Source organism: Poecilia formosa, unplaced genomic scaffold (genome assembly GCF_000485575.1).
Source record: "Poecilia formosa unplaced genomic scaffold, Poecilia_formosa-5.1.2 Scaffold5, whole genome shotgun sequence".
Taxonomy (NCBI): domain Eukaryota; kingdom Metazoa; phylum Chordata; class Actinopteri; order Cyprinodontiformes; family Poeciliidae; genus Poecilia; species Poecilia formosa.
In genome coordinates, this window is record NW_006799944.1 from 6057614 (window position 1) to 6077955 (window position 20342).

The 20342-nt window shown below is 38.8% G+C and overlaps 1 protein-coding gene across 3 annotated transcripts; it reads left to right on the forward strand.

The window, feature by feature from the left end:
- Positions 1–3950: 3950 nt before the first annotated feature.
- Positions 3951–16130, forward strand: zbtb34 (zinc finger and BTB domain containing 34). Of its 3 annotated transcripts, none has more exons than XM_007565115.2 (2): positions 3951–4172; positions 9345–16130. In XM_007565115.2, exons 1-2 carry the CDS (start codon positions 4155–4157, stop codon positions 10905–10907), a joined length of 1581 nt encoding a protein of 526 aa, XP_007565177.1. In that variant the 5' UTR covers positions 3951–4154; the 3' UTR covers positions 10908–16130. The 3 variants fall into 3 exon arrangements, with proteins under 3 accessions (XP_007565177.1, XP_007565168.1, XP_016533845.1); XM_007565106.2 differs by having other exon boundaries at positions 4166–4254; XM_016678359.1 differs by lacking the exon at positions 3951–4172 and adding an exon at positions 5358–5464.
- Positions 16131–20342: the final 4212 nt, after the last annotated feature.

Below are 20342 nucleotides of genomic sequence, written 5' to 3' on the forward strand. Positions count from 1 at the left end.
GGGTTGCGAGTTGCTTGGTACCCATCTAATGTGACTAAACATTGATGAGCTTTGGAAATGACTTGTTTTCTAGACACCACAAAACATTAACTTATTGCCCCCAAAAATTGTGGGTGTTGTTTTTAGAAGCAGTTGAGACCCAAATAGAAGTACAAAAATGTGCAAAATGTGAATTTTCCACATTTTTTTTCTAATTCCTTCTCTTCCCATTTCTTTTTCCATTCTAATTCATTTCTCAAGAAATGAATTAGAACAAACTTAAAATCTAGACAAACTCGTCTAGGGAAACTACTCATTACATTAGATCAACATTTGGGACTACCTACATTACACAATCAAACATGGAGAACCAACACTTGTGTTACTTTAGACCAATATTTAGCTTGTTATTGTCCTGAGAAACTTCTTTTAGCTTATAAGTTATGGAGTACATATACTTATAACATCTAGTTTATATATTCAGGAATTAGAATGAACTTAGAATCCAGAGAAACTCCTATTGGCTTATCTTTTCTTTTGCTCTTTCCTTTGGTTTGTTGTTTTTTGTATTTCCTTCTAATTCATGTAAAGCACTATGAATTGCCTTGTTGCTGAAAATGTGCAACATAAATAAAATTAACCTCACTTTACCTAGGTCCCCTTCGAAATTAACTTTTAAACCACTTATCCTCAAAGACTCAAAGATTTTTGGAATCCATGACTCATAGTTGTCCTGCCAATAGATTCACTCACCTGAGTTGTGGTTCTCTGCAGCTCTTCCTTTCTGCTTTATTTCTTGGTTTCCATGATGCTGTTTGATCGCTAATGTTCTCTGAGGTCTTCCAAGAACAGCCATGTTTACAATAAGCATCACAATGGGACTCTATTTTCAAAATAAAGGTCTCCTGAAGACAATTTTTATTTTTTTTTTTACAGAATTTAATTTTGGAGTATCAAACAAAAGGGAGCTTGAGACAGATGCATGTCATGTTTGTCAGATTTTCCCTCACAGAAAAGCATTTTCCTTCTGTGTCATAATTATGAACAACTCAGGAAAAGAAAAAAAAAAGAAAACACTTAAGTTTGTGGTTAAAGCATGACAAGGTGGTGAAAAATTCAAGCAGGGTGAATACCTGGAAGGCACTCTTAAGTTTTAAGAGTAATTTTCGCTGTTCATTTCATTACTTGTGTCAGTTCTATCACACCAGTCTTCTCCATCAAGGAGAAACCTGAGAGGGTCAGAGCAGGCGCGCCTGCACCTGGCCGAGCCGGGCCTTTTATTTACAGCCATGGTGAGGATCAAGCTCTGACTGGCTCGGACACCTGCTATTGGCAAATATGTTCTCCATCAGTGAACTATAGACTTTTTTGTTTTCTGAACAGGAGGACTGGGAGACCATTGTTCTCTCCAGCAGTGACAGCCAAGGTATTCTGGGATTTCTAGGCACTCGTAGGAAACAATGTGTCATTCATGTTAACTTTAAAAAGTGGACTGCATACTCACAACAAATTGTGGTTGAAGTTGTGAATCTGGACGCTGAAAAGTCGCTTAATATCGTTTGGAGTTAAATCGCTTTAGATTGTAACGAATTCATTTGCAACCCAATGGACACTTGCAATTAACACAACAACAATGACTCAACACACCAGAATATAATTCCGGTCCCAATATAACTGAACCCACATGCATTTATAAAAATACCTGCCTTCTTAGTAAGCATTAGCTATGGTCTCAAGTTAAACACAAAACAGTGGAGCTCCTTATTCCCCCCAGTCTGACACATGATATGTGCTTTTTTAAACAAATCACCTGGTCTCTGCTTCTATACAGTCTTATATAAGACCACGGAGTTTGAGGATTTTGCAATGTCATCTGGGATTAAAAAGGGGCAGCACATCAGAGCCCCAGGCCACACCACCTGGAGACCCTCTCCCCCACCTCCCCCAATCGATCCCACTGCATTCAAAGCCATCCACGTTAGACTGCTGCCAAAAAATACTCGGTCGACCAAACGACACTGAGCTCACAAAGCCCCGCTTCAGAAAAGATTACAACTTCAACAAGAAACTCTTTGATTGCAGGTTTGCTTGAAACGTTATCAATATCATGATCATTCCTGCGGATCAACATAAAAGCATCTCTAATCACCATACTTTTGGCTGCACCTTCACTTGTGTGTTGGTCTCCTGAAAAAAAACAACCAGAAAATAAAAAAAATGCGGGGATGGGGAGGTGGGGAACTCACTGTGGAGTATAAAACACTGGCTTGTTTAACAAGACACGTGCAATGACAAAGCGATTCCTCTCTCAATGTTGATCACCCACCTGCACACAGATTAGGTCAGATATTTACCTGAGCTGCCAAGTTGTCACTCAGGCTAGTAAGAAAAAAAAAGAGAGAGAAAAAAAAGAAAAACAGAAATCCACACAGTGCACATTCATCCTTCCTTCTTGTCTTCGGGAAGAACAGATAAAGTCCTGCAGAGAATAGAGAACAGGGGCTTACTTGTCCTTTTCGCTATCATGGAAACAGGCAGCCAAGAATTATTACTCAGATTAAACACAGCATAAACAGTACAGTGTTTAAAAAGAGACTAACCATCAACACTGAAATGGATAGAAAACGGTCAGACAAGTTGAATCTTTACTGTTGTCACATTAGGCCTGAGTGGTATTAGCAAAATAAGTGATTTGTGATGTGATTGTAATGTTTAACCCATATTTTCTTCACTGGTCTCTAGATATTCTATTCTCAAAGTGTCCACGCACCATGAGCATCAGTATCTTGGTCACTAATATCTACATCAGGTGTGGGGATCCAGTGATAGTTCGTCTAACTGGCCAAATATGCAGAGAGGATATGCATGACATGTGCAATATACTGTATTAACATACAAAACTTTGAATACTGAAGACATTCATGTTCTGTATAATTTCTCATAAAAATCCTACACTATTCCTTTTTTTTAGTCTTTGTTTACCTGTCGTGGTCTACAATACATGTTCAGCAAAATACTATAACATGTTCAGGCATAATTTGGTCTTTAAAACTTTTGTAGGTATTTTAGCTCTCATTAAATATTTCTATTACAAATCCAGTTAATCTGATGAGCTCGCCTCAGTTTGTTTCGTCAGATTGGCCTCTGGCGCCACTCTGTGGAATCAATGCAGAAGTGAAGTACAATTGTATCTCAAAACTCTTCCGTCGAAAGTCACTTTTGTCGAATATACAAAAGAGCAGAAGACATTCTTACAGCTTATTTTCCTTTATTATGGTTGGCACTAAGTTTATTTTTCATTCCTTTCATTGAGCTTTTACCCAAACAGTTGCACACATAGATCGCAGACTTCACACAAGAAAACACACACACACACACACATAAATTCACAGTTTTGTCAGACTTACGTTTTCAAAACGACAAATACGGAAACCTATTAAAACAAATGAACGATGCAACATGCAGGGTTCCAAACAAAAAAAGTGTAATTTAACACTTTTTGGGGTCAAATTACATTTTTAATTTAGATTTTGTTTGTGTATATTATTATTATTATTATTATTATTATTATTATTATTATTATTATTATTATTATTATTATTATTATTAACAATAGTGTCTTTATTATCGTTCTCTCATGTACAATGCTTATATACTGATATAAACAACATATTGTTTCCTCTTGGAGCAACAAGAAGAAACAGAAACTCATTCAGTAAAACCCCATAAACTTGCACATTTGATCCTGTTCTGTTCTAGATCAAGTTACCACAGAATAAATATTAACTTTTTTACTGTAGTTGGAAAAAAGAAAGTTAGACTAAACTGCACAATTTAATTTCTTTTTCATAAAACATAACCTTCAAACCATCAGTTAAACTACTTCAAAGAAAAAGACACGAGCTTACTCTATTTCTCCTTTTCTGCGAGTGCACGTCCCCCACTCCGTCATACATTAAGAACATAATATGTCACCGTACAACACTGACACAAGCAAGGGAGGGGCTGCTCTGCTGCAAGATACATTAGATAGAATGAATGCAACGAGCCTAAAGAACACTTCCTGTTGATGCAAAAATTGCAGCAGAAACTGCCTGACACATCTGGACTTGGAAAAGGGGGGGAGGCCTGGCTGTAGTGTTAGTGAGCTGCTGAGGGGAATGGACAACATCTAAATGCCAACCTTCAAGACGGTGAGTGTGGTGGACTTCGTCTTTGGCATGGACTGGTGACCGTAGTGCGTTTGTAATGTCGGCACGTCGGTGCCTTTTCAGCGTAAGTAATGGCGAAATAATTACCTACGACCGTACGCTAGCTGCTATCTACTAGCCAGCATTAGCCTGTGGGTAACGCTCGGCGCTGAAACGAAAGTGACTAGTAAACTACGGCTATCCGTTAGCACTGGCTAACTAGCATTATAGCGGTGTAATATTATAGCCGACATAGTTTCCACCCGCGTTCGACGTTATAACTTGGTTATTAACTCTCAAAGGCTTGACAGTTATCAATATAGTAATGAACTGGAGCCTAAGATTCATGCTTGAATGACACAATTTGGAACAATTTGCTAAAGTAGTCCATTTCTCTATGAAACTTGATTGTAGGCTAGCTAGTGTAGCTAGTTAGCATCTGCTTGTTTGATGCTTAACACCCGGGTTGTCCAGCCCACTGAATCGGCTGAAAGTGGTTAAGTAACTTTAACCTGACTTTAAGCTTTTTGTTGGAGTGAGATATAGTCGGTACTTGAAATTAAAATGAGCTCGACGTGACAGTGAAGCTAGCGTCAACGATAGCAGCTTTGCTATTTAGACCCTCTCCTCCTCCCCCATCATTACCCGTTGTACATTAAAGTTTGAAGCTGTTCCTATTTCTTCTTATGTGCCTTGGCAGTCGACACATAAGAGTGTGCACTGTATGCCTCGACGCTTTCGTGGACTTGTAGGAGGGTGTTATTATTTATAAACGCAACTCCAGATTGAAAGTAGTTAATTTATATATGTGGTGTAAAGTAAAAGGTTTTTTGATAAACTATGATATGATAACTAAAATATGATATGGCACCAGGGCTGCATTTAGATTCCATCTGTCAAAAACTTCACTGGGTTTCCTGGGGCGTGAGGTGGGCCAGCAGACATGGCAGCACACTTTGTTACAATTTGTTCTAAGAAAGTGAGATATGGCAGGACAAAGTGCAGGGACATGGCATATTATTTTTCAGTAAACCTAGGTCTCCTGGGTCACTGAAGGCAGGGTTCACTTCTGTATATTTGACAGCCATTTGTTCTTCAATTCAATAAAAATTATCCTTAGAAAAGAATCAGTATTAATGTTGACATTTGCAACTGTTGCCAAGCTTATTTAAACAGAAACATTCGCCAGATTAGATTGTTGCTGCCAAACGAGTTGCAGTGTTTGTTTACAAGTGCTTTGTGGTATTGAACCCCCACATTCTTTTGTTATTACAGCTCTGTGTTTGCTTTATGTGGTGAGTAGTTAAATTGTATTGATTCTAATTCTGTTTGTGTTTTATTATTTTTCACTGAGAGGCACAGTGCAAACTGGTCAGCATTCAAATACTCAAAAGATGCAACAAATGGCTAATTTTCGGTTCTTTTGAGTTTAGTGCAAATCAGATCAAGGTTTGTTGATAGGAAAAGATCTTGCTATCACTTAATTTTCTGCTTCATCTATAAATACTTTTTCTACAAGTGATCTTATATATATTTTTCTTTAGATATAGTCCTTTAAAACAAACAAAAAAAGAGATAATTTTGCAATCAGCTTTCAAAGAAAACCGGATCAGCCAGGTATCAGTCAGAAGGTGGTGAAGTGCTCTTAAAATGTATCACTTCCCCAGCCTTAATGGCCTTTAAAATGCTTCACACCACAAGCCACATTCCCATATTTTTAGCTCTCTTTTTAGTCTATGCATAGAGCACTGTCCTCTACATTTTCACTTTGCACTATGAAAACCCATTAAGGTTTAATTCCACCAACCAGTTATGACTCCTCCCATCCCTCTAATTGCCCTCCTGCTAAAAGAGGACTACAGTAAAAGTTATTGTGCATTTAGATATTTACAGCAACTGAACAGCAAGCGGTCACTTTACTTGCACTGACTTCTGTTTTAAGGGTGCTGTATCAAATTTAATTTGTTTTACCCAACAGGAACCTTAGTCGGTCCACTGTCTTAATTTGGTTGGCTAATCTTTAAATTTATTGGTGTTTTTATTAATAAAAGCACAATGCAAACTAAATCAAACGTAAAACATTTATTAGGGATGTTTGTTGATGGTGTCTTGTTTTAAAGCCGATGAGGAGGATAAAGACAGGCCCGAATGTTTTAAGATTCTAATTTTTCTTCATCTGCTTAACATGTATTTAGCCTGAAATGAAGAAAGAAAAGAAAAACGAGCTTCATGTATTCCAAGCAAATCCAAGAGAACCCACCCACAAGGCTCAACGTAAAACCTTCAGCGCGCCGTGCTGATTCCTTCTCGCTACAGAAGGCTGTGTCGTTTTCAGGATGTGTGTTATTTTCACTTCAGCAAAGTTATGCGCATCTTACTGTCCCCTAGGCTCTCCACGGTCTATTTTTATATGGGTGCTTTACTATCTGTTTTAAATTGTTCTTCATTCTGTGCTTGTTAAGCAGTTCTGTCCCATGTCTGGTGTGGCCCACAAACAGTTTTTCAAAAGTAGGCAAATGCTGCCTGCTGATGTTGAAGAAAGCATAAACTGCTTTCCTGCTGACTTTTTTTTTTTCCTCCTCTAAATGACAAGCTTTTTAATATATCTTTGTGGACCCACGTAGCAGCAGCATCAAGCTCATTATCTAGCAAGAAATATGAGCTTAGCTCCAATTGCTTTGTTTTTTTGCGTCCAAGCCAAGCATGTGATCCTCACACATCATGTACTTTCTAGTTACTGAGCTTACATTCTTTGTCTGCCTTTCCATTTGGCTCCACCCAGTTTACATGTAGAGTCTGTCAGTGTGAATATGTTTTATTTATTGATTGCAATGGCAGGAGTGAAAATCAACCCTATTCCTATAGATATTTCTTACGCCTCAATGCAGCCTCGTCTCTCTGTTGCTAAGAATACAGGTTCATTGGACAGATGTCTTAAAAAGATGTCTTGGCAAGCTTTCGCAACTGGAGAAAGTGTTTACATCCCCGGTGTGCTGACAGTACTCAGTTTGCATAGGATAGTGCTGAATAGCCGGCAAGGGTTATGAGGGGAAAAATGTGGGGCGGTCGAGGAGGTAGGAGAGAACAGTGAAAGCTAGACAGTCTATCACAACCTAACAGGATAGTCCAGCATATTTGAAGTGAGCGTCTGTCAAAGCTTTATAAGCAGTTAATATCTTATTTGAAGTTGATAACTCTCTCTTGGCATTTTAATTTGTTACAATAAAAAGCTTGTCCTAACAGACTTCTACTTTCTTGAAAAAAACTCCATTCTCCAAAAGTTTTCTCATCAACCTCAAACTATTAGCGTGTACGCACTGAGTGGCTGTTTACCAGTTATTATAAACAGAGAAAATGACGGAAGAGGTGACTTGCCTTTTTCAAACACCAAGAAAGTAACATTTTTTAAATCACAACTAAGTTGTTCCAGCCTCTTGGAAGAACTTATTTGTATTTACCTGCAATAAACATACTGGAGTTTATTTTGAGGCCATTCTTTACCTGTTTTTAAGAGTTAATGCCTAATTTCAAGCCAGTGTTTTTGACAACCTAATGTCAGGGTAGGTGAGACTCAAACAGGATGTGTTAGTGAATGTAGAAGACAGTAACTTTGCAAACGTGTTAATTACCTCTTCCTGACTGTAAGTTATAATTTATAGTCATTGTTTTTTTTTAGGATGTATATCCTTAGAAGGCCTGCTGCGTAGCAGCTGAATTTTTAGTAAATGTTGTCATAAGTGACAGAGTCTAGAAAGATTATCACACATAGGCAGTTGCCCCACATGAGTTGATCCTGGTTGTAGTAGCTTTTCTTTTCAAGCCTTCTGAAGAATAGTAGGTGCGTGCCGACCTTCCTGGCAGAACCAGATTTTCCTCTTTCTCTGGCAGGTACTGTATGTACACTATACCTTTTTCGGTCTGGCTCCAGTGACTAACGTTTCACTACAGTCACTGGCGGGTAGACTTTGAACAGCCATTTGCGTAAGTTTTATCTGCTTTCCCATCAATTTCCTTTTAAGGTGTAACTATGTACCCAGCACCTTTCTTTTTAACGCTAACAACACAATATCAAATTTTTATGACAAGATCATAATACACCTGCTCAGCATAACATGACCAAGATAGCCCTGAGCCATTATGATATGGGCTACACTAGACCACTAAGGGTGTGGTAACAGATTGTTGAAGTCCTATAAGTTGTGAGGTGGGACGCCCATCAACGGAAATCGTTTGTTCAGCATGATGTAAGATGTTCTATTGGATTGAGTTTTATGGAATTTGCTAGTTGTGCTTCTCAAACCATTTCTAAACTTGAGGATCTGCAGCTTTAGCAGCCTTGCATGCAATGATCTCTGATGCACTGTGTATTTTAGGTATACAACTGTTAATGACATCAAGCTGTATTAAGGTTTTTAAATCAATTTAAGGAAACGCTAGGAGGAAGTAGAACATACAGTAATGCCACTGACAAGCCTGCCCCGTCATTTGCTGCACATTCCTCCGAGTGAGATGGTTGAAAGAAGGTCTGCATACTTCTCCACTTTCTTTTGCTAATAAGAAAGACATCTAATGCTATTTTTAAATATTTTGACGCTGCGAAAAACAGAATCATGGTGTGCAAACTAAAGAGCCTCCACCCATCACATATATCAAGTCAAAGATGTTTTAGTTCACAGCTGGCAGCTATGAGCATAAAGTCTGTTAAGCTGCAGGCAGACTACATGAGGAGATAACCTGTTGATCTCAAACGGCAGAAAGGAGAAATGCTTTGCACAGGAAGCATTTCAAAACAAACTCTAATTTGCGTGGGAGTCGATTCTAAGCTTCTCTTTCAGCTCGAAGCGCTTCAGCATCAGATGAGCTTTTATTGTGTCAGTGCTGCCAGAAAAGTTTCATTTTCATCAATGTCAAACACTTATAAATATTATAGATTATTTATCAGCAGTTTCTTTCCCGATATGGACTCTCTCAGCTCTTTATTAATTCCTATTTCTTTTCCTTCTAACACAACAGATGTGGGGGGAAGTGTTCACTTGTTGCCTATTGTGTTCTAGCTACTAACACGTGTAAGGGTTACTGCCTTTATCCCACAGTGGTCATGGTATTTTGCATATATTATAGTGTGGGTGTGTGTATGCAAAATATTAAAACAAGAATTGTTTTTGCTCTTCTCAGGCTGTCGACAAACTGGAGAAACATATCCAAGAAATGGACGACGGCAGCTACATCGAGTTTGATGTGCCGGAGTTCAGTAACACAGTTCTGACCCAACTCAACGAGCTGCGGCTGCAAGGGAAGCTGTGCGACATCATCGTCCACATTCAGGGCCAGCCATTTCGAGCTCACAAGGCCGTCCTGGCGGCCAGTTCACCCTACTTCCGTGACCACTCAGCCCTCAACACCATGAGTGGCCTTTCCATTTCAGTCATCAAAAGCCCTGAAGTGTTTGAGCAGCTCCTCGCATTCTGCTACACGGGTCACATGTCCCTCCAGCTCAAGGATATTATCAGCTTCCTCACGGCGGCCAGCTTTTTGCAGATGCAGGCAATCATCGACAAGTGCACCCAGATCCTGGAGAGTATCCATTCCAAGATCAGCCTCCCAGTTAATGCTTGTAGCCCAGATAAAGACAGCTCGCAAATCAGTCGCAATGGTGTAAACGACAGCAACCTGTTCATAAACCCTACCCAGATCTCCCCCCCTTATTACCCCCGGCAGAGCCAGGGAGTCGGCGAAGCTCGGTCGGAACAAGCAGGCAAAGGCCAGGGCCGGGTGCGGCAGCAGCAAGAGGAGGGGCAATCAGATCGTGGCAGTAGCGACGGCGTGTCAGAGCATGACGCAGTCATCGAAGGTGAAACCGAGCAAATAGAACTGATTGGCAAAGATGGGCAAGTCACAGATGTGCATGTGAAGGTAGAAAAAAACGACAGGCCATCTTGCTCAGATAGTTCCTCGGCTGGCGACGATGGTTACCACACAGAGTTTGTGGACGGAGAACAAATTGTGGCCGTAACCGTGGGTTCCTACGGCCCAGTCATCCAGCCTGCTGCCTATTCTTACTCAGGGCTGTCCTCCTCCTGCTTCGTCAACCTCAGCAACTCCAGTCCTTCTCGCTCCATCCTCAGCGGCTTCAGAGGCGGGAGAGCCCGATCAAAGCGCCCAGTGGCTATCCCGGCAGGGGTCCTGAGTCAAATGAAACCCGCTTCAGACGACGCCGAATCAGCCGTGGGCTCTGCGGGGTTGGAGAATGATGTGCGAGAGCGCAGCCTCCGGAGCCAGTGGTACCCGTACAACGAAAGACTCATCTGCATCTACTGTGGAAAGACCTTCAATCAGAAAGGGAGTCTGGACCGCCACATGCGCCTGCACATGGGAATTACCCCATTTGTTTGTAAGTTCTGCGGCAAGAAGTACACGAGGAAAGACCAGCTGGAGTACCACATCCGTGGCCACACAGACAATAAGCCCTTCCACTGTCAGATCTGTGGTAAATGCTTCCCATTCCAGGGCACCCTTAATCAACACCTGCGGAAGAAGCACATGGGAGCGTCAGAGGCTAGCAATCACACGGACTCTCCGGAGAGAACCGAGGATAGCTCAGGTCAAAAGGACCAGGGAGACACACCAGAGGGGATGGCCTATGAGGCGCAGTATGCGGAAGAGGCACCAGCCAATGAGATGGAGGAGAGTTCCAAATGCAGTCCAGAGGAGGCTCAGGCATCGAGATGTGATTTTTAAGGTCCTGCTTCAGGTTATGGAAGCTTTAAGATATGATTAGTTCAACTCAATCTAAAGGACTCGCCTTTTTTTTTTTTTTTGGAATCCCTCTGCTACGAACCTTTCTTGATACAAGCGTTTCTGTCAGTTTTTTTTGTAAAATTGATGCAGAGAATGAGTGAAAGAAAGTGGATGCTTTATTATAGAAATTCTTTCAAGCAAAGGGAGTCACAACGTACTATTTTTGAGGTGGTCCCAATAATCAAGACCTCCAGTTGATTGCTCTTTTTATCTTTCCATGTTTTTTAAAAAAGAAAAAAATATTTACAGAGTTATATAGGCATGTTGCAATAATTGATAATGTGAAAGCTCTGGTAAGATGCTTGTCATATCACCTTTTTACCTGACCTGTTTTTGCACATGTGGCCACTGGAGGTCACTTACTCACAAGGAATGATTTTTCTGCCAGTGCAAAGCTTCGTGTGACATATCCGTTTAATACCTCATGTTGCAACTACATACTCATAACAGACAGTATTTTAACTTCAGTGAAACTCACCGGGTTCTACCTCATAGCCAAGAACCTAGCCGGCACAGACGTGTTCACCGTTTGAAATCCGTTTTAGCTTTTATGTACAGTTTATCTTATTGCCAAACGCTGTAACACTTATCCTTTTTACACAAAGCCTTGATACTAGGGTGGGAAATATTCCTTGCTGATTGTATGGATTAGGGACAAAGTCCTTGTCAAATGTCTACCGTCAGCCAGGTTAAAATTATGATCAAGAAGGTGCTATGTTAGGAGTGCATTAAATCTACTAGCTTACTTGTGTGCTTCTGGCAAATATTGCGGACAAATTAATCGACTGGCCCTGTTATGATTTTCAAAATACGTTTTTACTTTCCGTCTGGCGATACTTGCTTTACGAAAACACTTCAGGATTTTATCCCACACATCACTACTGGAAGTCTCACTCAGTTGGTCCAGGTGTGGTTTTAGATACTGTCACCCATGAAATGGGTGAACTATGTCCACGAAGTAAAGTCACATGTATACCTCTTTACCCTGTAGGCTAATTTACAATGAATTAACATATGTGTGTGTGTTTTATAAAGAGGAAGGCTTCCAATGTAATACTCAGTATCTGACAGAGACAAGCGTAGTTGCTGTTAACTAAGCACAGCTTAGGGACCAGCTTGAACAATATGCAAAAAGAATGAACAAAGGAATCTCAGCCATTGCCTCATGGTTAATATCCCATCATTTATAAAAGCTCATTTCGTTTTCTTGTGTTTGTTGGGAACCCATTTAGGAGTGTGTTCCTCTGTGTCATCGTCTTAGATGTGGCATAGCTGAATTAAGGTTAAAAGATAAATATGTGGAAATGTGGTCAGTTTTTAAAAAAAAGTATTAGTGCACTTTGCAGAGTTAGGTTTCAGCTTAGTGCCAGCCCACCGATTAAAAGAGCAGAACTTGGTTTTGTCGTTCTTGATGCATATTTGGAGTATAACTTCAGTCGGAGAAAAGTACAACTTTGTTGCCATTCTGAAATCGTATAAATACTATTGGCTTAAAGTCATGCATGTGGCATGACTTTTTTATTTTTATTTTTTACCTATACTCATTGTGTTATTTGGGATCAGGGAAGGGGATCTTATTATGTATAAAAAGGCGCTTAAAGTGCCAAACTAACTGTTTGCGAGTTTAAAACTTAGCTGGGTGGTTCTGTTTGTGCTACTCTGCTTCTTTATTTGCCATCCAGCTGTTAAATGCCTTTTTTTTGTGTGTGTGTGTGTGTGTGTGTGTGTGTATTTTTAAATAACACCTACTATAGACTTTGATTTTCTCCTATCTGGGCCATATGTTGAATTTTATGCCAATGAATTGAAAATTGATTACCTTATAGTTTATCTCATATAATTTCCATAATTATTGTACGTTTGGTGGAAGATTCTGTTATTTGCTTTTGCCTAAAATTACGTGAGCTTTTTATTTTGTTACTTCTCTGAATGTCCTTGCGTCATCTTTACGCTTTTAACGGAGGAGATAGTGACACCAAAATGTGGAGAATTTCTCTGAAATCAGCATGGCTCGCTTTACTTTAGCAGTGTGTACAAACAAAGCGCACGCTTTCACTTATCACAAGCAGTCTGTCAGCCTATAAATGTTTACCAAGTACAATTTTATATCTGTCAAACGCTGATCTGACCTCATCAATACAAGTTGCTGACTAACATAAATTTTTACCATGATCTTTACCAGTCTAAAAGTAAAACATCCATACCCGTTAGAATCATCTGTTGAATGATAAGTTAAAAAAAAACAAAAAAAAACCTGTTAAATTAATCTTGTGCCAAGACATTACACCAAAGACTAATAGGTGATTTTTAGAGTCCGTTTTGATTATACTAGCTTAATTCTCAGTAATATAGGATAAGGTGATTGCTATTTGCAAGTTTGGTTTCTCAGCTTATAACAATCAATTGTGAAAGATTTAAAGAACATTTTCAATAGGTAAGTCAGTAATGTTATATTTTAAGCCATAGAAAAGTTCAATAGGTTTCGTAATTATTAAGTCTGCAAAATGAACAAAAAGAGAGAGAGAGAGAACAGAGTGGCATCCTAAACCTCGTGCCTTGCCACAAGCTTTATACTTTAGATCCTGGCACTTGGAAATGTGCCTCTTTCTTGAGAATATGAAATAAAATGGCCACAACTAAAATTAGTGTCTTGCCCAACAATCAACATCAAATTGCTTCGTCACCTGACAGCCAGTCATTTTCAGCGTATTTCACTCATGGTGTCAGAACACAATTCAGTGCATAGTTGTGAAGTGGAAGGAACACGATGTAAAGTACAAAACCTGAAAAGTGTGGTGTGCATTTCGTACCTACCCAGCTCAGTGGATAATCTGTTGACGTTGATTTTACCTTGAGGCGTGTCTCTACCACTGTTGCGTTTCAGATCCTGCCAACAGTTTACTGGTGGATTGAAATCTACTTTTTGGTTTTGAACATGTTAATCATCCTGCTGTGACTCAGCCTGTGTTCAGTCTTTTGCAACATCCAATTACTTCTTTTGCTAATTAAGTGTCCGCACACCATGATTCTGCCACCACCATATTTCACCATGCAGATTAAGTGTTCAGGGTGATATGCAGTGATACACAAGGCATTTTACAGAGCATATTCTTTCACTTGTTTTCATAGCTTGTTGCCAACGTTGAACTGAATTTACTTTTAAAAAAAAAAAAGGTCATAGCATCTCCATAAACACCAGATTTGAGGATAGTGTTGCTAATAGTTGTCCCGGCAACACAAGCACTCACCTGAGCCGTGGTTATCTGTAACTCCACCAGGAATTGTTTAAAATAAAAAAAAATAAAAAACACACATCTAAGTGCCACTCCTCAAATTTCTCTCTCTACATATAAAGATACTTCCTTCTATTTCACAACTACATACTACATTGTTTCAATTTGGAAAAAAAATCTCTATAAATTGCACAGTGATTTCTGGTTGTAGTGTGGTAAATTATTCAAAAGGTTACGAATACAATATTAAGGCACTGTAAAAGTGTGTACCAGGAATGAGTTGGACCTAAATTTAATCTTTGTATTGGACTCAGCTAAATCTGGTCTCTAACTTTCACCGAGTCTTTTTTTTCTTTCAGTCTGTTTTTTATGGGGGGACATGGGGACGGGCCGTTGATTTTAACTGATCTTTGTAGCAGTTGATCACAATCAAACAAGGCAGACTTGTTTCCAACAAGCCAACCGACGGGCCCGTGTTCGCAGACTGTACTCGGACAATCTGAGTTATGCACTGTATTTGAAGCATTTCAGTGAAGGAAGATGATGCATGAAAAACAACAATCTACTTCCTCTTTTTTTGTTATATTGGTGCAGGAAACTGCCTGAATATTCAGCAGATAATTAATTAATATTTGTGAGAGGGGGGGGAAAAAAAGAAAAAAAAGCTTATCCTCATATACTGTAGCCAAATTGCACGTTGCTCAGCCAGAAAATTATAAAAATGCTAACTGATAGATTTAACTTAAGTTTTCTTGTAATTGTTTCATTGACTGTGCACTTATATTTGTCAAAACTACATACCAGTTCCAACCGGAAAGTCTACTTTATCTCCTTATTTACATCTAAGGAACTCAGTAATAGTTCCCACAGTTATTTTTGGTAAGTAGGTAGGGATGTTGTTCCCTTAAGTGGTGCTTTTAGCTTATTAAATTATGTATTCATGATTGGTGAATGGAGGCAGAATTGTTTAAAGGCTTTTTATTTTATTTTTTTAAATAAACCATAGCTACTTCTTAGATAGTACACACTTCCAGAACCAACTGAACTTGAAACACTCTCAGATTGGCTCTTTGTCAGTTTTTAGGTCCACCTCTTCGAAAGGAACCAGAGATGCATTTTGGGCCACAAGTAATCAAAAGGAAGTGTTTACAAGGAAGGCTGTCAGACTACTTCTTTTTAAAATTGCAGCTCGTCCTATTCCTTTTATAATAAACTCACTTCAGGTAGTTAACGAACACTGATACAGGCTTAAAACAAAAAATCACAAGTCTTCCATAGCTTTTCAGTCAGTTTCTGTCCACTGTGTATTATTGAAAGAAAAGCAATAACCTCTTTTTTTTTAATTATTTGAGAGAGTGATTGTGGGGTAATGGGATCATCAAGCCTAATGAAATATTGGCCTGTCATGTATCAAACACAACAATGTCAGGGAGCGGATGAGCTGAAGTAGGACCAGGACGATTTTAATGTTGCTTTATCTTTATTATTTTTTTTTCTTTTTTTTTTTTATAATACTTTGGATGGTTTGACTTTTTACTTTTCACAACAACAATGACAGCAACAACAAAAAAAAAAGAATATTCGATCAAAGTTTTTGTTGTTAGAGAGATGTTTCAGATGCTCATCGAGATGCAGAGGCAGTCGGTGAACTGCAGCAGAAACTGGGCGCTCAGCGGCACCGTTTATGGAGGTGCACGTCCAGCTGAGTGAAACAACGAAAGGGATTTTCGGGCTGTATCGCCACTGTTATGGAGCGCGGGGCCGCCTGTCGAATATGTTGAGGTTCGGCGATCTCCGGCGGCTCCTCGGGATTCAAAGCTGTAGTTCAGGATCGGAGGAGAACAGTTCCTCCTAAGGTTTTCCGCCCTGCCCCTACACTCTGCACTATAAAGTGTCTGACTCTCATGTATCTATTGACAAGGCAAAAAAAAAAAATCAAAAACCTTGAACTCAGGGTATATATATATATATATATTGATTGATATCCTTGGACACAGACTTCGTGTCTGTAGCCTAAACGTTCGCTTCTCCTCGGGCGGGAAACCCAGTCTTCAGTCCCCACACGTTCTGCCTCATGCTCTCAGTGAGCCCTTATGTCCCACAGAGCTAAAACCCGAGGCCCGCCGGAGACCACGAACCGAACCGTGACAGCAGAATCGACCCGGCTCCAGTTTGTTTTGTTTTTTTTTTTGTTTTTTTTGTCCACTCTATACACACAACCTCACAACCCAACTGTGAACCTCAGAACTCTACTGTTTTGTACAACTATGAAGTAAATGAAGCTAGCTACAGCTATAGACGTTGTATCTATTGCCATTTATGAATTTATTTTATAGCATGAAATAGATATATTTATTCAAATTATATATTTTACTCATAATCATTCTGTGCTGCTTCATTTTGGTTCTTAAGCTTGTAAATTGCCTTTTTATTATCTGAAAAAAAAAATGTCCATAGAATAATGCGTTTGTAAAATAAAGACGCTGATTTGGCTTTGTTTTGTCTTTTCTTTGCATACAAGTTGAAGTTGGTGAGTTTATTATGCATTAATATCTGCTTACAAATATCTAATGATTAGAAAAAATTCTGGAGTTCAATGCTTTGGATCAGCATTCATGTACAGGTGCGGCTCAATACATTCGAAGAGTAAGATATGCATTTATTTTAGTAATTAAATTAAAAAAATAATAATTCACAAATATAGTTTTATTACACTGAGTGCTATATCAAGCTTTTTTTAAGGTAAGATTAGAATTTTACATGAAAGCCATGAATGGGATTTTTATTCCAGAAATGTCTGGACAACCATGAGGAAAAAAAAGTCATTAACACCCTGCAAAGAGGTTAAGTTAAAATAGATTGCTGAAGAAGACAGTTGTTCAAAGTGCTATATTTATGTAATACTACTGGAAAATTGAGTGGAAGGTAGAAAAGCAGGGTAAAAATCCACAAACAAAATGGATAATTCAAAGCCCATTTAGGATTTTTTGGGGGAAGTTCAGTAGATGTGGAGTTGGAGCTTCAAGAGTCACCACTCGTGTTTTTGTTTGTCTTTTTCTTGCATTTTTGCCTTAAAGCTCCGCTTTTTAATCGGTTTGAGTTAATATTTGAATTTTCAGAAATCATTTCGGGTATTCATTAGCTGCTACAAGCAATAAAAACAGACACCAAAGCTTCACGTCTAACACCGTGTGTGATAAAAGTATGCTTTAAAATTTCTTAAGCTGAAGTACTGAAATATGCTAGTTGTTTGAAAGTATTGGATTTATTGCACCTGTTATATAACACAATGAGCGTGAATGAGAAAGTAAGCATGTATATGTGCAGCTTGGCCCTCCAGAGGGAGCTAGAGAATCATTTTTCAGAAGAGCAGCATTCATCACCTTCGGCCTTCAGTGACTGTGTTTTAATTCCACTCTTAAAATAATGATTAAAACTAAATACAAATCCAGAGTGATAATTAGCAACTTTTGCTTGTTAGATCGCAGATATTCAGAAGCAGTTTTCTTCGCCTTCCCAGATAAAACCGTGCCCTTGGAAATATTGTGATCGGTCCAAGTCACAGAGGCCAAGTAGCAGTGTATAAAACAATAAACGGCATTAGTCCCAGATGCCTGGTGATAAAACGTGAATTTATCACCGGTCTTGATGGTTTTCCGGCTAAATTCTTTACATAATTTTTGCCAATGTTACTTTTCCTGTCCCTGCTGTGTCAGAAAAAAATGCATCCGAGGGGAGAAACCATGGCACATGTGGTAGGACTGAAAGGGCATTATGTTCACTATTTTATTTTTTTTTTAACAGAATCAAGTGTCTCATAAATCACCATTTGCAGCTGCATGCTACATTAATATAATGCTAACTATAGTGTTTCTTCTTCCCCTCAGTTAGTTCCTTCGCTCTGCAAAAATGGGATGTAAAATTTGCATCATTTAATGCATAAAAAAAAGAAAAAATCGAATAAAGTTCATGAATTGACAGTGTTATGGGATCGTAAGCACATGCGATCCTGAAATAACAGCCTAAAAAATCTCTGCTTGGAGGAATAAGAGTTTTAAAAGGAACCACTAAACACAAGGCCAGGAACCCAGAGGTTGCTGTGTTTCCACAAGGATCTTTAAATACAGTATGATGTGATGCGGGTTTTTAACACCGACGTGGACGGATCTGAGAAACTCTGATTATTGTGTCACGCTTTCCCTGAAATGCAACTTTTGAAAGGACACTTTCATGTCTGTTCGACTTTGAGGCGATCCTATGACAGCTGCTTTGAAGTGCTGTGGGGAAGAAAAAAAGATTATTGAGATTATTTCTGTTTTTGATATAAAATGCAGTTTTCATCATTGGAAAAAAAACAAAAACAATAATCAGCTTTTCTTGGTGGAGTGAATTTGCTGGCGTGCTTTGAATCATTGTCCTCCTGCATTACCAAAGCACTTTTAAGCTTAACGTCTGAATTTGATGGCCAGACATTCTCCTTCTGGAAATACAAATGCTGCTGTTATATCAAATGATAGCACAGTCATTATTTGGACACAAAGGGAATATCACTGTTCAGTAGTAGGGGACGTGAACCTGTTTTATATTGCCAAAACTTTGATTGGCATGCTAAGAGCTGACTGACTAGCTGACTGATTAACAAGCTAATATCAGCTTACAAAGCTCAGAGCAACACAAAGATAAAATATTTGGCACAATAAGCACATCCCTCTGAAAATTGATACTAAATTTAAAATACTAAAATGAACTGTGATGAGCAACAAACGCATGCTGTGGAAAATGTTATCGTACTCTAAAAAAATGAACCCGGTTTATTGTTTTACCCACAACAGCATCAAGATGTTGCTTGTCTGTATTATTTATTTTTTATTTTTTTAATTCTTTCTTTACATTTCAAGGAAGTGGAAAAGCAGGAGAACACAGATGAGTTTCTCCTCCTACACACAAAATGTTAAATTTAAGTCTTCTGGTCCTCAGGTCCGTTTTGTCCCAGGTGGAATTCCTTTCGCAGCCCGATCAGTCTCACAAAATAGTTGTGACAGGTAGGGAAGGTTAACCTTTGACTCCAGTTAAAAACTTCCAGTGGCTTCTGGCGTGCCTGCGCCAAGTGTGACAGAATGGAAAACATTTCAAGATGGAAATGTGCGAAAAGGAAAAACATAATTTCCTCCAAAGCAGTAGCACATTATCCACGACCGAGTCGATTTGAAGCAGTCATGTATTTGTAACGTTAGCCGGCAGCTAGGTAATGCTACATGACAGAACAGATCCAATAACGTAGGAAACCACTGAAACGGAATAGGTTGAACCTTATGTGTTGTGCCGTGACTACAAATGCCACGTCTGTGTGTTTGTCTTGACCACAAGTTTGACATTTTGGTCTATACCGAAAAGTAACTCTATATTGGCCAAACCCATCTAATTAATCAAATTCGGGTGATTTAGTCACTAGGAATGCAGATGACTTTGACAAACCTTTATGAATGAATGAATGAAGTCCAGTTGTTGCCGCTAAGTATGGTACAATTCATCTTTAGTTTTCAGGCGCTACTATGTTTTTCTGCAGACAGATTAGAATAACTTTTTACCTTTAATAAATAAAATCCACTATTGATTTTTGATTTTGCTCAGGTTAACTCTGTCTCATTTAAAATCTCGACAAAAGATAAGCAAAGTGGGAAAAAAATGTGAACAGAACAAGTCTGTAGAGAGTCTTATAACTTAGCTGAATTTTTTTTCTGCCCATTTTATTCTTTTTTAGTATAAACAATTAGAAGTGTTCAGTCAAATCGTGGAAAACTTGCAACTTAATCTCAGCGTGTTTTCTCAGTTTAACTCAAAGAGTTAAAGGTTAACGTATTGAGGTTAATCGTATTGAGGTTTATCTAAACTCCAGTAATTGTGGCTCATATTTTAGTCAGTAATTGTCCTTTGTTAAATTTCTTTGACAGCTGATTTTAGATGCAAGTTGTAGCATTTAGTTTGATTTTTTTTTTTTTTCTGCAGCTGGGATATCGAACAGTGGAGTGAGAAGAATGTGGCTTCTTACAGATTTCGGTAACACTTTATTTGAAGGGGTTGAATAAGACTGACATGACACTGTCATAAACACCTGTGCAATTACTGATTGCACTTTAAAAAT

Coding starts and splice junctions, on each gene's coding strand:
- zbtb34 (XM_007565106.2), top strand. CDS start 4,228: ATGTCGGCACGTCGGTGCCTTTTCAGC. Junction 4,255..9,344: donor CACGTCGGTGCCTTTTCAGC/GTAAGTAATGGC, acceptor TGCTCTTCTCAG/GCTGTCGACAAACTGGAGAA.